The following is a 13,135-nucleotide window of genomic DNA, read 5'->3' on the forward strand; positions in this document are numbered from 1 at the left end:
TATAATACTGGGACAGTGAGTCAGGGTGTGTGGTCATGTAAAGATTGGCATGGCTCCTTACACTCCTTTATGATGCCTCACTAGCCTATGACATATTTTGTGTATGTCCCAGGCTATTATTTTCTCAGTACCAGATGAAATATTTGGCATTTTCTTCATTATTGTAATTAGTTTTTTTATCTGGTTTGTTCCCCATGTTTGTCCCGTCCCAATTATTAGGAGCAGTGGGCCACCTAGTGGCGCTCAGTCAGTCAGTTTGCTCAAGGACACGGTGACACAAAGCCAGAAGGAGCTGGGGATCTTCCGGCTCCCGGGTAGGGCTGTCACGAGTACAAATTTAAGTTGGCGATTAATTGTCACACAAATAATTGCGATTAACGATTTAATTGTGTTTTTGGCATTGAACATTGGAACTTTGATATGAATCAAAATGAAATTTCAGATTGCCTATAAGGCTTTGTAATAAAACATTTCACAGGGCTGATATGACAATAACTTCAATATACTGTACAAAGAAATTACTAAATTACTAATTTAACATTTTTAAAATATCAGCAATGGGACACTTCGTGACCCATTCTCCCATAGATCTGCTATTTTTGACTTTTTGACTTCGACGATTATGACAATTATGCAAAAATTAGTGGGATTATCTCAAATATTTGCGATTATAATTGTGTAATAATTGTGACAGGCCTACTCCCTGATGTCCACTCTACTTCCTCAGCCACTGCCACCCACTAGCACTAGCTTTGGACATCCTCTACTAATCCTTAGTTTAAACCAGTGGTTTTCAACCTTTTTCATTTCGAGGTCCATTATTTATTGGGCATTGGAGCCACAGACCATTTGATGAGATTCAGCCTCTTAGACCCATATTCTACCCACGTAGAATATGTTGTTGTTGTTGGATAAGTTTGTCCACAGTTCCATGCTTTACTGAGGTGGTATCAATAGGCACCAAGTAACAATTGTTCTACATTCTCTATTTGTGTAGACTTATTGTAAATTAAGCAATGCTCCATCACTCTCCATCATTTAGCTGGGGAACACCTGGAACCCCCTCAAGGACCACTGTTTGAGAACCACTGCTTTAAACAGTCAGTTTCAAAGTAGCAGTGCACAGAACTAAATGAAATAAGTACCTAAATGAAATGTAGTCAGTTGCCTGACTACATTAAAATCACAAAACACAAAATCTCCCTGGGAACGTGGTGAGAGCCGATTGGCTTTAATCAGCAAACCGATGGCATTTCATTAACAATAGGGGCCAAAGCAAGGCGGCTAATTAGATACTGTAAATGTTAATTAACAATAGGGGCCAAAGCAAGGCAGCTAATTAGATACTGTAAATGTTAAACCAACAGGGAGACATGGGGTGGTTGTGCATGTCATTATTGGATGTCTAGGCAACCCTACATACTCTCTTGCCATAGTAATTAACTATGGACTTGTGTGCCAGGTTTGTGACCATACTGAAACATCAACAGGCCGTGCTTTAATATTATGATGAATTGAACATGGTGGACCCTATTGTAAACAAGTGTAATGCTTTATGGTGTCGTCCACAGTTAACAGTTTTTTATTGAGTTGTGCTTTAAATGTACTGTAGTGCTCCAATCTTACTACTTACTACTACTTACTACTTTACTAAAGTAAAGGTATCAATTCTGCAATTTAGAAGTAATAGAACTACTCTATTACAAGTAAAAGTCCAGAATTCAAAATGTACCATGGGTTGTGGCTCTTTCGGAGTGAGAACTCTGGGGTGTGTGAGGGGTAAAATACTCCATTTTGTATGTTATTTTCTATTTGACTATGTCATTTGAAACTTTGATAAAAAATAAATACTTGAGTAAAACTACAAAAGTTTTGGCCTCAATGTGCTTCAAGTACCAAAAGTAAAAGTACTCAGTATGCACAATGTCCCATTTCAAGTTTTCAATAACTAAAGTGTTCAAATAATTGTAGTGGAATAAACAATATTTCCCTCTGAAATGTAGCGTAAAAGTACAAGTACTGCAAATTGGAAATTGTACCTAAGTAAATGTATTGTTGTTTTCCACCACTGCTGTTAATTGAGCAGTGGTGAAACCACCGTTATTCATTTTCTCAAATAAGACTCAGATTTTCCTTCAAAACCTTGCAAAACTCTTGAGTAATAACTCGTTTCATAACTCTGCTTCATTATAGTCCAGCCAAAGATAAGTCCTTTTACACGAACACGCTCGTCCAGGCTCCTAAAGAAGACAAAGGAAATCGCACAATTTTCATTTGGTGCTTTAGGCTCCTATTAACGAGCTAATGTATTACTCTGTATGCTCAGCTGCAGCTCCTATTCTCCGCCATGGGCCTGTTCAGAATGGACACGTTAGGAACCTAATTCTGCTCTCCTCTCCCTAATAAATGGATAAATGGACTGTATTCATTCACCACTCAAACCACACTCTTCCATGCCAGGGGAAGGTATTCTTTATTCATTCAGAATCCCCTTAGCATGGGAGTGGCTGCCGCCAAAGTGGCAGCTACTCTTCCTGGGGTCCACAACAAACATCAATGCATATCACTTATCACAACATAATAATAAAAACATTTACAGTCTTACTAAAACATTTTCAAGACAATACTGTCAAATAAATAAATAAAAACATGATGAATCCATCAAAGGTTATTCAGGTCAGTTCATTACTGACCTATGTAGAATCAAATATGATGCTTTCTGTGCCATGTCATTATAATGTATTTTAATGCAGGAAGCTCCTGCTCTGCATTAAGCGAACACCAGTCTAGGAATTATCACACTGAAATGCAGACAACAATAATGTCACTCATGTTGGGTTTTCATGTTTCATCTTTCTCCATGCTTGAAAGGCCCATCTGTGCCAGGCTGCCAATCTGCCAGAGAGAAAAGGCAGAAAGATGAAAAGAGTCGGGTCTCCTCATCACAAACGTGTCACAACTAATAATTCAACGTGACGTTTGCTACAACACGTGACAAGTTGTTCCACTGCCAAGTTTAAGCAGTTGTGGAAACAAACAGTACTCAGACTTTTTACTTACTTAGGTAAAAGTATCAATACTGCAATATAGAAGTGCTTGGCTCCTAACCAGGGGGCATGACTCCACAATGTATGTTCAAGCTCCACCGTCAGGCCCCATTTTAACCCTTCTACAACAGTGGCTCCAAAACCTTGCAGGTCGAGACCTAAAAGAGAGATCAGACGTTTGCCCGGGACACAAACTAGTAAAAATGGCAGATCTACAAGAACACAACTCTTCAATTTGTATTTTATTTTATTATTTCTTAGATTTGTTTGTTTGTTTGTTTTAAAATGTATAGATTTTGTAACTAAAATGTATCGTTTTAGTTGTGACCCACTGTTTAGGAAACGGCGCTCTAGAGAGAGTACAGGCCACTGAGGCCAGGGCTCTAGGGATGGCAATGCCAGTCGGTTGAAACGGCTTTAGTCCGTGTGGGTGTACGGAGCAGTACAGTACAGTAATTTCTAAAACAAATATATATATATATATATATAATGTACTAAAGTACAGATTATGCAACATTACAATATATTACAATATGTCTGGCACTGATGCTATAAGCAGCATTTATCAAATGCTTCAATAGTGCCAGGGGATTAAGCTGAACAATTTACAACCAGTAATAATTGTATTAATAACCCTATGAATTAATGAATGCCTTTATTGCAGAACAGTCCAAATGTTCAATTCAAGCGACACATGAATCTATGCATTAAGTTCCGGAGAACAGCTTGAAAAGTATTGACTTTTGCCGCCACAAACATTTCAGTCACACTGCACCATCTAGGCCTTTTGAGTAAAATTCTCATGGCATCACTATAGGCTACTTGGAAGTGTCTGAATGCTTTTTTGTAGCTTGACCACAAGTGGGCAGTGTAGAGTGGTGTACAGTAAGCTCTAAATAGAGGAATCTTAACTGCTTCTGAACACATACTGAACTTGCGTGCGAGGGTGTTCGCCAGTGCATACATCCTACGACACTGTCTGTGTATAAAAGATAGTTTTTACTTTTGTCTTCTTTTGTTCTACAACACTCTTACTGGCATTGTACTTGATATCATTTTCAATGCCATACTCAGTATGTCGAGCAGCTGGCCATAAAACAGAGAGCATGGAATCAGGAAGTACTGTATGTATACCATGAATCATAAGACCAGTAAAACACAATCCAAGGAGAGGAGATCAATTTACACTCGCATATTTAAGATGCTCAGCAGCAATGCCATCTAGGCCACCTGCTTTGTTATTAGAGAGCTTATTTATGGCTTTATACACCTCCTGTAGATTGTACTAGCTGGAGTAATTTGTATCAAAGTGAAACTGACAAGCATAACATAACCTCAACAAGTGTGTTGGTATAGCTTTGGAGACATCTATCTTGGTGCATTTCCACCAATGAAGTGGAGGTGCTCAGATCGGTGATCCAATAGGATTCACCGCCTGGTTTTGACTGGCACCCGCCCCTCTAGACCAGAAAACAGGCTGGGCCACCCGCCCCTCTAGACCAGAAAACAGGCTGGGCCACGCTAAACACCCGCCCCTCTAGACCAGAACACAGGCTGGGCCACGCTAAACACCTGCCCCTCTAGACCAGAACACAGGCTGGGCCACGCTAAACACCTGCCCCTCTAGACCAGAACACAGGCTGGGCCACGCTAAACACCCGCCCCTCTAGACCAGAACACAGGCTCGGCCACGCTAAACAAAATATATCAAAGGCAAATGCATTTACCATTGAGTGTGAATTTTAGCCTAATGCTTTTTCTTTTTTTTTAAGATATTTGTTTGGCTTCTTCTGCCTTTATTGATAGGATGAAAGTAATCTGAGTAATCCTGAGCCGTCAGGATCGGGAGTCACCCGTGGCACGCCGTCAGGCTGGCTCAGCAGCCTAGGTGCCCAGACGGTTGAGCCAGCCTAATGCTTTTTTAACAAACTTTTATTTACTTTTAGTGTGTTCTCTCAAGGTCTTAGTACATGTAGTACAGTATACACTATGATGCTGTCATAATAACAGTGTCTGTCTGTTACCCGCAGAATGCTGGCATGCTGTTTAAGATCAGAGTGGTGGGAGGATCAGCAGCCTACAGCTACCTGTCACCACAGGACAGTAAGCCACTTCACCATCCTGCAGTTGACAGGTAGGGCACGCACGCACGCACACATGCACGCACGCACGCACACACACGCACACACAGCAAGGAAGAGTCAGAAAAAATCTATGCACAAGTGATATTGAATTGATATTACTAGGCCGGTGCCCAGCTGAAGAGCACAGAGTCAGTAACGATGGAAGCTGGAGATCCATGCCCCACCCGGCTATACAATACCCGTTGTACCGGTGTCAGAGTACCCATGCTGAGTACCCGTTCCACCCATCTGTCTGTGTCTGTTTTATGCTCTTATATGGAGATTTCTGTATCTGTCACTTTGTGTCAAATTATATATGGAGTTCTGTGTAAGGCATGCCCAAATATGAATTGTGTTGCCTAATCTCAATGTGATGTCATGAAATCTACAGGTGAGGGGACTTAGGCTCATTAGGTCCACTGGTGGAGCCTGACCAGAGCCTTTTGTTGTGGTTCTGGCCGACTCGACACCGGGCACTGCACTCCCTGTGGTAGTGTGGAACGTGAGCGGTGCCCATGTTGTGATGTCAGAACAGGCCAGATTCAAACAGTATATGGAGATATAGGGGTGATCAGGTCCAGAGCCCGGGCAGACGCTTTGGTGCTGGTTAGGCCCATATATGGAGTTTTTTGTCAAGCATGCCAAATGAGGCTTTTGTGCTGGTTCTGGACAACCGGAAATGCCAAGTACCCGTTCCACCCATCTGTCTGTGCCCCTTTTATGCCCATATATGGAGATTTCTGTATGTGTCTCTCTGTGCAGGCCAGCTTATGGAGTTCTGTGTCAGGCATGCCCACATACAGTATGTGATGTCAGAACAGGCCAGCTCCATATATGGAACATGGGCAGGGGCCATGTCCAGAGCCTGGGCACAGGCCTTTTTGGGGTGGTTCTGGACAACTGTGGGTTAGACCAACTCGACACCGGGCACTGCACTGCACTCGCGGGGGTGTGGAATGCGTGTGTCAGCGGGGCGAACAGTTCTCAAGTTACGTGGATTACTGTACACACGTACAGACAGATAGAGACATGGTGCATTTATCTACAGAAGAAGATAAGATAAGATAAGATAACTAATCATTATCATACATAGAGTATATATTATCGTAGAGTCTTGCAGTCCAGAGCTGTGTCGGTCGACGGAAGCAACCAGGAAGCTGTAATAGAGTTTCTATACCACATATGGTTCATTTATCACATTTGTGGTGCCCCTATGGGCACTCAATACCAAACAATGCACTCAATATCAAACAATGAAGGTGCATTGGATGATTAAGGTGGACCCAATCTTCCGCCGTAGTCTGAAAACCCACCTTTTCAGACTCCATCATGGCCCATAGCACTTACCCTACCGTACAGTAGATAGCACTTTTTAGACTTCGATAGCATTTGAAACAGACTTATAGCATGTCATGTAGACAGTACAATAATTGCATTGTATGTAGTCATAGCACTTGGTCATACTAAAACAGACTCTGACCCAAGCGCTTCCAATTGTGTCCACCAAGTGTTTAAAGCTGGCTTTTAAACCCAGCTTGAGATTTGTACAAACTATGTATGTTTTTAATTGTGTTTCTATTGTGTTATGCTTTTTAACCTACTGTACAAGCACCAGGGGGCACCAGAGAGAACACACGGTCACACACTAAGGATATTTACCTTGTGACAAAAAAATAATGATTAAAAATAATAAAACATGAATGGAAAATGCTAATTCGTTTTCTTTCCCTGTTGGTTTGTAGAGCACTGAAGTTCTGTGGTACAGGGGGACCTCCCCATGTGAAGCTTGTCATCGAGTGGGACAACAAGATTAAGGAGTGGTGAGCATCTCTCTCTCTCTGTGTGTCTCTCTCTCTCTCTCACACACACACACACACACACACACACACGCATGTGCGCGCAAACGCGTCATGTTCTAGCACAAACACACCAGTGTTAGCTCTACTCTACAGCATTTGTAACAATGAGAGCGTGTGGTGTGTGATGACAACGGTTGGTATTGGTCTATCGATGGACTGCTGCGTGGCTTCACAGTGGTCAGAGTAATACTGTAGCTACATGGGCTCGGTCAAATGGTGGGTGGTTCACGGTAAAGAAGCAAATGGGGGACAATAATTACCCACACCATTTACAGTAGTCACAGATAGTAGTTAATGGCCATAAGACATATATACTGTAATTTATTGAACGCTCAAAATAAAGTCTAGGAGGCTAATCTATCCTTCTCCCCCTCTCTGTGTGTGTGTGTGTGTGTGTGTGTGTGTGTGTGTGTGTGTGTGTGTGTGTGTGTGTGTGTGTGTGTGTGTGTGTGTGTGTGTGTGTGTGTGTGTGTGTGTGTGTGTGTGTGTGTGTGTGTGTGTGTGTGTGTGTGTGTGTGTGTGTGTGTGAGTATCCAGCCTCTTTGGGAGCATTCAAGAAGAGGTGGTGAAGGATGCAGAGAGCGTGAGGAACCAACAGCAGCAGCACCTGCAGCAGCACACTTGTACTTTAGACGAGTGTTTCCAGCTTTATACCAAAGAAGAACAGGTAAGGTTGAACATCGCAAGATTCGCAACACAAAGCCATCTGGCCTGCTAACATTCAAGACTGTTCATAGACTCCCATAGCCAGATTGTCGAAGTTTTATGCCTGTCGACCGGCCCGGATTAACAATGGAATTTAGTGGCCCACAGCCTGCGGGCCACTTATTGGAATTCCCTTATTGAAATTGGAGTCATCGCTATAAATGCATCTGGTCCAATTGTGGTTTTTAAGCTTTTTTGTATTGAGCCATCACAAAGATGCCATAGAGAACATAACCTTTTTTTTTTTTATGTTTCCTTGTGGCTTTCGCCTTTTCTTTTTAAATATTTTTTATGGAGGGACAGACAGTAGGCTAACAGGAATTGGGGTGAGAGTTGGGGGGTGGGTGACATGCAGTGAGGGCCGTCGGGATCGACTGTCGAACCCGTGGCACACTGCCAGACTGGATTACCAGCCAAGGTGCCTGGACCGCTGAGCCACGGCCCAGCATAGAGAACATTACTGATGCAAATACATGCCATTCATTCCTTCCAGCTTGCACCAGATGATGCTTGGAAGTGCCCTCACTGTAAGCAGCTTCAGCAGGGCATGGTGAAGATGAGTCTGTGGACTCTGCCTGACATCCTCATCCTTCATCTCAAGCGCTTCCGACAGGTACAAGAAGCATTGTCTTTCCTTTCATCATTGTTAAGCCATAATTTATGCTTGGCGTGTTGAACTCAGTGGTGGATGTTTGTTTGTTGATGTCTGTTTTTGAATAATAATCAAAACCTACTAAATAACCAGTAACTACATTTTCAAATAAATGTAGTGGAGTAAAAGTACAATATTTGGATCCGAGATGTATTGGAAGTAAACGTACTGGAAATTGGAAATACTCAAGTAAAGTACAAATACTGTACCTCAAACAGTACTTAAGTAAATGTACTTAGTTACTTTCCACCACTGGTTGAACGCAACATTCATCGAGCAGTCATACTGTCTGCAACTCCCCGACAGCCTCGGCAGAAAGTGCAAACTAAAGGGAAGTGAATGTGGTCTCATGCTTCACCGCGGCATCGGAGCTTACCTCGTCTTCCCAACCAATCAGGCTTTATGAAGTGTCTGCGACATATGTCTTATATACTGTATGTTGTGTTCTGTTATGTTGAAACAGGTGGGCGAGCGGAGGAACAAGCTCTCCACTCTGGTGCGTTTCCCGCTGGCGGGACTGGATATGGCGCCCCATGTGGTGAAGAGGAGCCAGAGCATGAGGAACCTGAGCCTGGGGGCGTGGCCTCCCGCCTGGAGGCAGCCCTCAGGCCAGCCCCACGACATGAGCCTTCCTCTGGACTACCTGTACGACCTCTACGCCGTGTGTAACCACCATGGTGGCATGCACGGAGGACACTACACCGGTACCAACTATTGTTTTATACCAGAGGGTGTGCTTTACCGTGGCTATAGAGCGTCGCAGTCCCTTCTCTTTAAGTATTTATTTAAAGACGGATACGCCGCGGACAAAGCCATCTCGGATCGTGACAAATCATGACAATGAACACAATATTTTGGGCCGATCAAATCATTAGAAAGAAGAAATTAAAGGCAGGAGACAACACTATTTGTTTTGTTTTTCTTCTTATACATTATTTGATCGGCCCAAAACATTGTGTTCATTGTCATGATTTGTCACGATCCGAGTTGGCTTTGTCCGCGGCGTAACCGTCTTTAAATAAATACTTAAAGAAAATCCTATGGGAGAAATGCATTGCATTTCATTTCCTGGGCCACTCGTCGTTCTGAAAGGGGGAGGGACTGCGACGCTCTATTGGCTCGACAGCGTCGCTTCAGGAACGAGGCTTTAGCCGAGTTCCGTAAGAAGCGCTGAAGTGGCAATAATCTAGGTAAAGCACACCCTGCAGTGTAATATTGAGAACAGTTACTATTAAAAAACGAAACAAAAATAGTTGTCATTGTCATTGTAAGAAAGATATTCGATAGCAATGTTTTAGAAAGGTTTTCCACTTCGACCACAATTGTCCCATGCAAACTGCACCCCCCTAATTTTGTACTTCCTAACTGTTATAGTACAGTATGTGATGCTGTACAATGATTTGCACAGTGCACATGTGCTACGGTATATACTGTAGTTACTAACTTATTTACTTACATGAGGTCAAACTATTTGGAAACTGCTTTCTACCACTCTTATAATGACATGCCCAAAAATACAGATGCCAGGTTTAAAATTATATGAAACTATATGAACATGCTATGTTGTACTCCAGCTTATTGCAGGAACTCGGTGGACGGCCAGTGGTACAGCTATGATGACAGCAGTGTTGACCTGGTGCCTGAGGAGGAGGTCTGTACCAAGGGGGCTTACATCCTGTTCTACCAGAGACGCAACACCATCCCCCCATGGTCCGCCAGCAGCTCCCTCAGAGGTCTGATATGTTCACTACTACACTTACTGTATGCCTGAGGAGAAATAGACTTTAGACTTTTATTTTATATTAGTCCTTCCGATTTTATATAAATAGCACTTTTTCTAGTCTTTGTTATCCTTAGCCAAAATGTCTGACTGTGCCTCGTGCTGATTACATTTCTATGTCTAATACAGTATTCAGTCAATCAATTCATGTTTGTATAGAATACTCTGCCACATTTACATTTATTTTTAATAAATGAAACAATATTACTGATGAGGATAATTTATATTCTTCCCTATATCATAAGTTCACCTTCCGTCTAACCGATGCATCCATCCCTCTTTCTCCTTCCTTCCTTCCTTCCTTCCTTCCTTCCTTCCTTCCTTCCTTCCTTCCTTCCTTCCTTCCTTCCTTCCTTCCTTCCCTTCCCTGTGGTTCAGGGTCCACCAGTTCATCCATGTCAGACCACTGGCTCATCCGGCTGACAGGGGACAGCAAGAGAGGCAGCCTGGTGTCTCGCTCTTCCACCACCTGCCCATCCTCCTTACCCGACTCCCCCGAGTCTCCAGTCTTTCGTGACAACTCCCCTAAAGAGGAGAAGGGTAAATTACAAATACTTGGCCTGGGCTGTCGTTATTTTAAAGCAGTGGTTTTCAACCCTTTTCATATCAAGGTCTATTATTTATTCAGTATTTGAACCACAGACCATCATTTGATTCAGCCTCTCAGACCAAAGACTTTTGTTGTCGTTGGATGAGTGACTTAAAGGAGGGCATATTTTCTCTAAGCAAAAACCAATGTGCAATTCACAAAGGTGTGTGTAAATCCAATTCACAAAGGTGTGTAAATCAATTCACAAAGGTGTGTGTAAATCCAATTCACAAAGGTGTGTAAATCAATTCACAAAGGTGTGTGTAAATCCAATTCACAAAGGTGTGTAAATCAATTCACAAAGGTGTGTGTAAATCCAATTCACAAAGGTGTGTAAATCAATTCACAAAGGTGTGTGTAAATCCAATTCACAAAGGTGTGTAAATCAATTCACAAAGGTGTGTAAATCAATTCACAAAGGTGTGTAAATCAATTCACAAAGGTGTGTGTAAATCCAATTCACAAAGGTGTGTAAATCAATTCACAAAGGTGTGTAAATCAATTCACAAAGGTGTGTGTAAATCCAATTCACAAAGGTGTGTGTAAATCCAATTCACAAAGGTGTGTAAATCAATTCACAAAGGTGTGTGTAAATCCAATTCACAAAGGTGTGTAAATCAATTCACAAAGGTGTGTAAATCAATTCACAAAGGTGTGTGTAAATCCAATTCACAAAGGTGTGTAAATCAATTCACAAAGGTGTGTGTAAATCCAATTCACAAAGGTGTGTAAATCAATTCACAAAGGTGTGTGTAAATCCAATTCACAAAGGTGTGTGTAAATCCAATTCACAAAGGTGTGTGTGTAAATCCAATTCACAAAGGTGTGTGTAAATCCCTGAAATGTGCGGATCACAGGTGTATGTCACTGACGCCTGCCAGCTGTCGTAAAATCACAAGCACGTTACGAGAAGTCCTTCACCCCATTTAAGGCGAGACACCCCAGGTGAATAGGGAAAAAAAGTTAAATAATAGCTATCACAATGAAACTTCTCCAGTTGATTACTTATATTAAAACTAAGATTTTTTGTATTACAAGTTTTCTGAAATTATATGTTTAAATATGCAAATTAGGCATTATATGCGCTAATTTGCATACATTTCGGGACAATAAATCTGAAGATCGGATAAAGCCAGGTTCAAAATTATCATTTCATTTTGTTGACACATTAGAGACAAAGAAAATTACACATGGGATTTTTGATATCTCTAATTATCACTCCACAAATCAGAAAATAGTGTCAACAGGCATAAAAAACCCAATTTTCGACATTTTTTTGGTATAAAATGTGATGTAAATCAGGCTGTGAATGATATATCAACAAATCCATGTGTAAATGTCTGCGGAATATAGTTAGGAATAAGACTGGAAAGTTTGGTGTATGTGAGTTCAACTGAAGTGGAGATTCTTTGTCCCAAGTATGAGGAAAACTCATTTTGAGAAAACGGCCTTTAAAGATTTGTATTGTAAAATTCCAAAACGTTTTATTTGAAGCCACTATTTTGAGACAAAATATCTCATCCAAACCTTGGCAACAACATATAATGGCATATATCATTGGAAAGGTCTGGACCTCAAGCTGACTGTGGTCTTATCCAAATATGGTCACTTCCTTTGTACCAACAACCAATCATGAAAATAGAGATGGTGGCTTTTCACCCCGAAAAACGAGCTGTCATTGGCTAAAATAAACTATCCAACTAAACATCTAAATCTGTATTTTTAATGTGTATTTTGCTTTAGTTTGAAAGAAAACATGTTTAGGAAGCAAAATAGCAAAAAAAAAAAAAAAAGAAAAATCATGATTTCACCTGGGGTGTCTCACCTTAACACCATAAAAGACAACCGGGAATTCTAACGTGTTGATGTTTATGGTGTCACGTTACTAACGCAAGACCATCATCACGGTTCAAAATGGACAGATCTACAAGCTAACTAGATAAAGTGCCCCTCGGGTCCACCAAGGCAGGTCAGGTTGTGGCCTCCTGGTGGCGCTATAATAGGGTGCAATTTCTTCTCACGCCTTGGATTGCAATTGGATGATTTGAGGCATTTTGTTCCAAAAACGTGTTTTGCAAAAATCCACCTGTTGGTGGCCCTATAATAGGCCAATGTGAAAAGGGTGGGATATATTCCTCAGCCTAGTATGAAAGTCCATGAAAGATTTCACGTAAATAGCACGCTGCGTTCATGATTTGAGGCTTTTGTTCAAAACTGGCCAATCCTGCCAACTTTAAAAGACAATGTTAGCCAATTAGGATGGAATATGAAATATCAGAGAGATATCTTGAACACATGACTATAGACGATAGTGTAACGATTTGCGGGATTTTTGGACAGAATCTGGAGGAGTAATATAAAATAAATGTTATGCGCTATA

General features: G+C 41.6%; 1 protein-coding gene across 1 annotated transcript in view; it reads left to right on the top strand.

Annotated features, from left to right (window-relative positions):
* usp43a (ubiquitin specific peptidase 43a) overlaps nt 1-13,135 on the top strand; it is a 90,954-nt gene that overhangs the window by 74,972 nt on the left and 2,847 nt on the right. Inside the window, exons 9-15 of the mRNA XM_080760008.1 lie at nt 5,078-5,181; nt 6,913-6,990; nt 7,567-7,696; nt 8,228-8,347; nt 8,850-9,090; nt 9,961-10,119; nt 10,545-10,706. Of these exons, the coding sequence (XP_080616134.1) occupies nt 5,078-5,181; nt 6,913-6,990; nt 7,567-7,696; nt 8,228-8,347; nt 8,850-9,090; nt 9,961-10,119; nt 10,545-10,706 (994 nt within the window). The remainder of the gene's footprint in view (nt 1-5,077; nt 5,182-6,912; nt 6,991-7,566; nt 7,697-8,227; nt 8,348-8,849; nt 9,091-9,960; nt 10,120-10,544; nt 10,707-13,135) is intronic.

The sequence above is a fragment of the Protomyctophum bolini genome (assembly GCF_963924005.1).
Source record: "Protomyctophum bolini genome assembly, chromosome: 3".
NCBI classification, from domain to species: Eukaryota; Metazoa; Chordata; class Actinopteri; order Myctophiformes; family Myctophidae; genus Protomyctophum; species Protomyctophum bolini.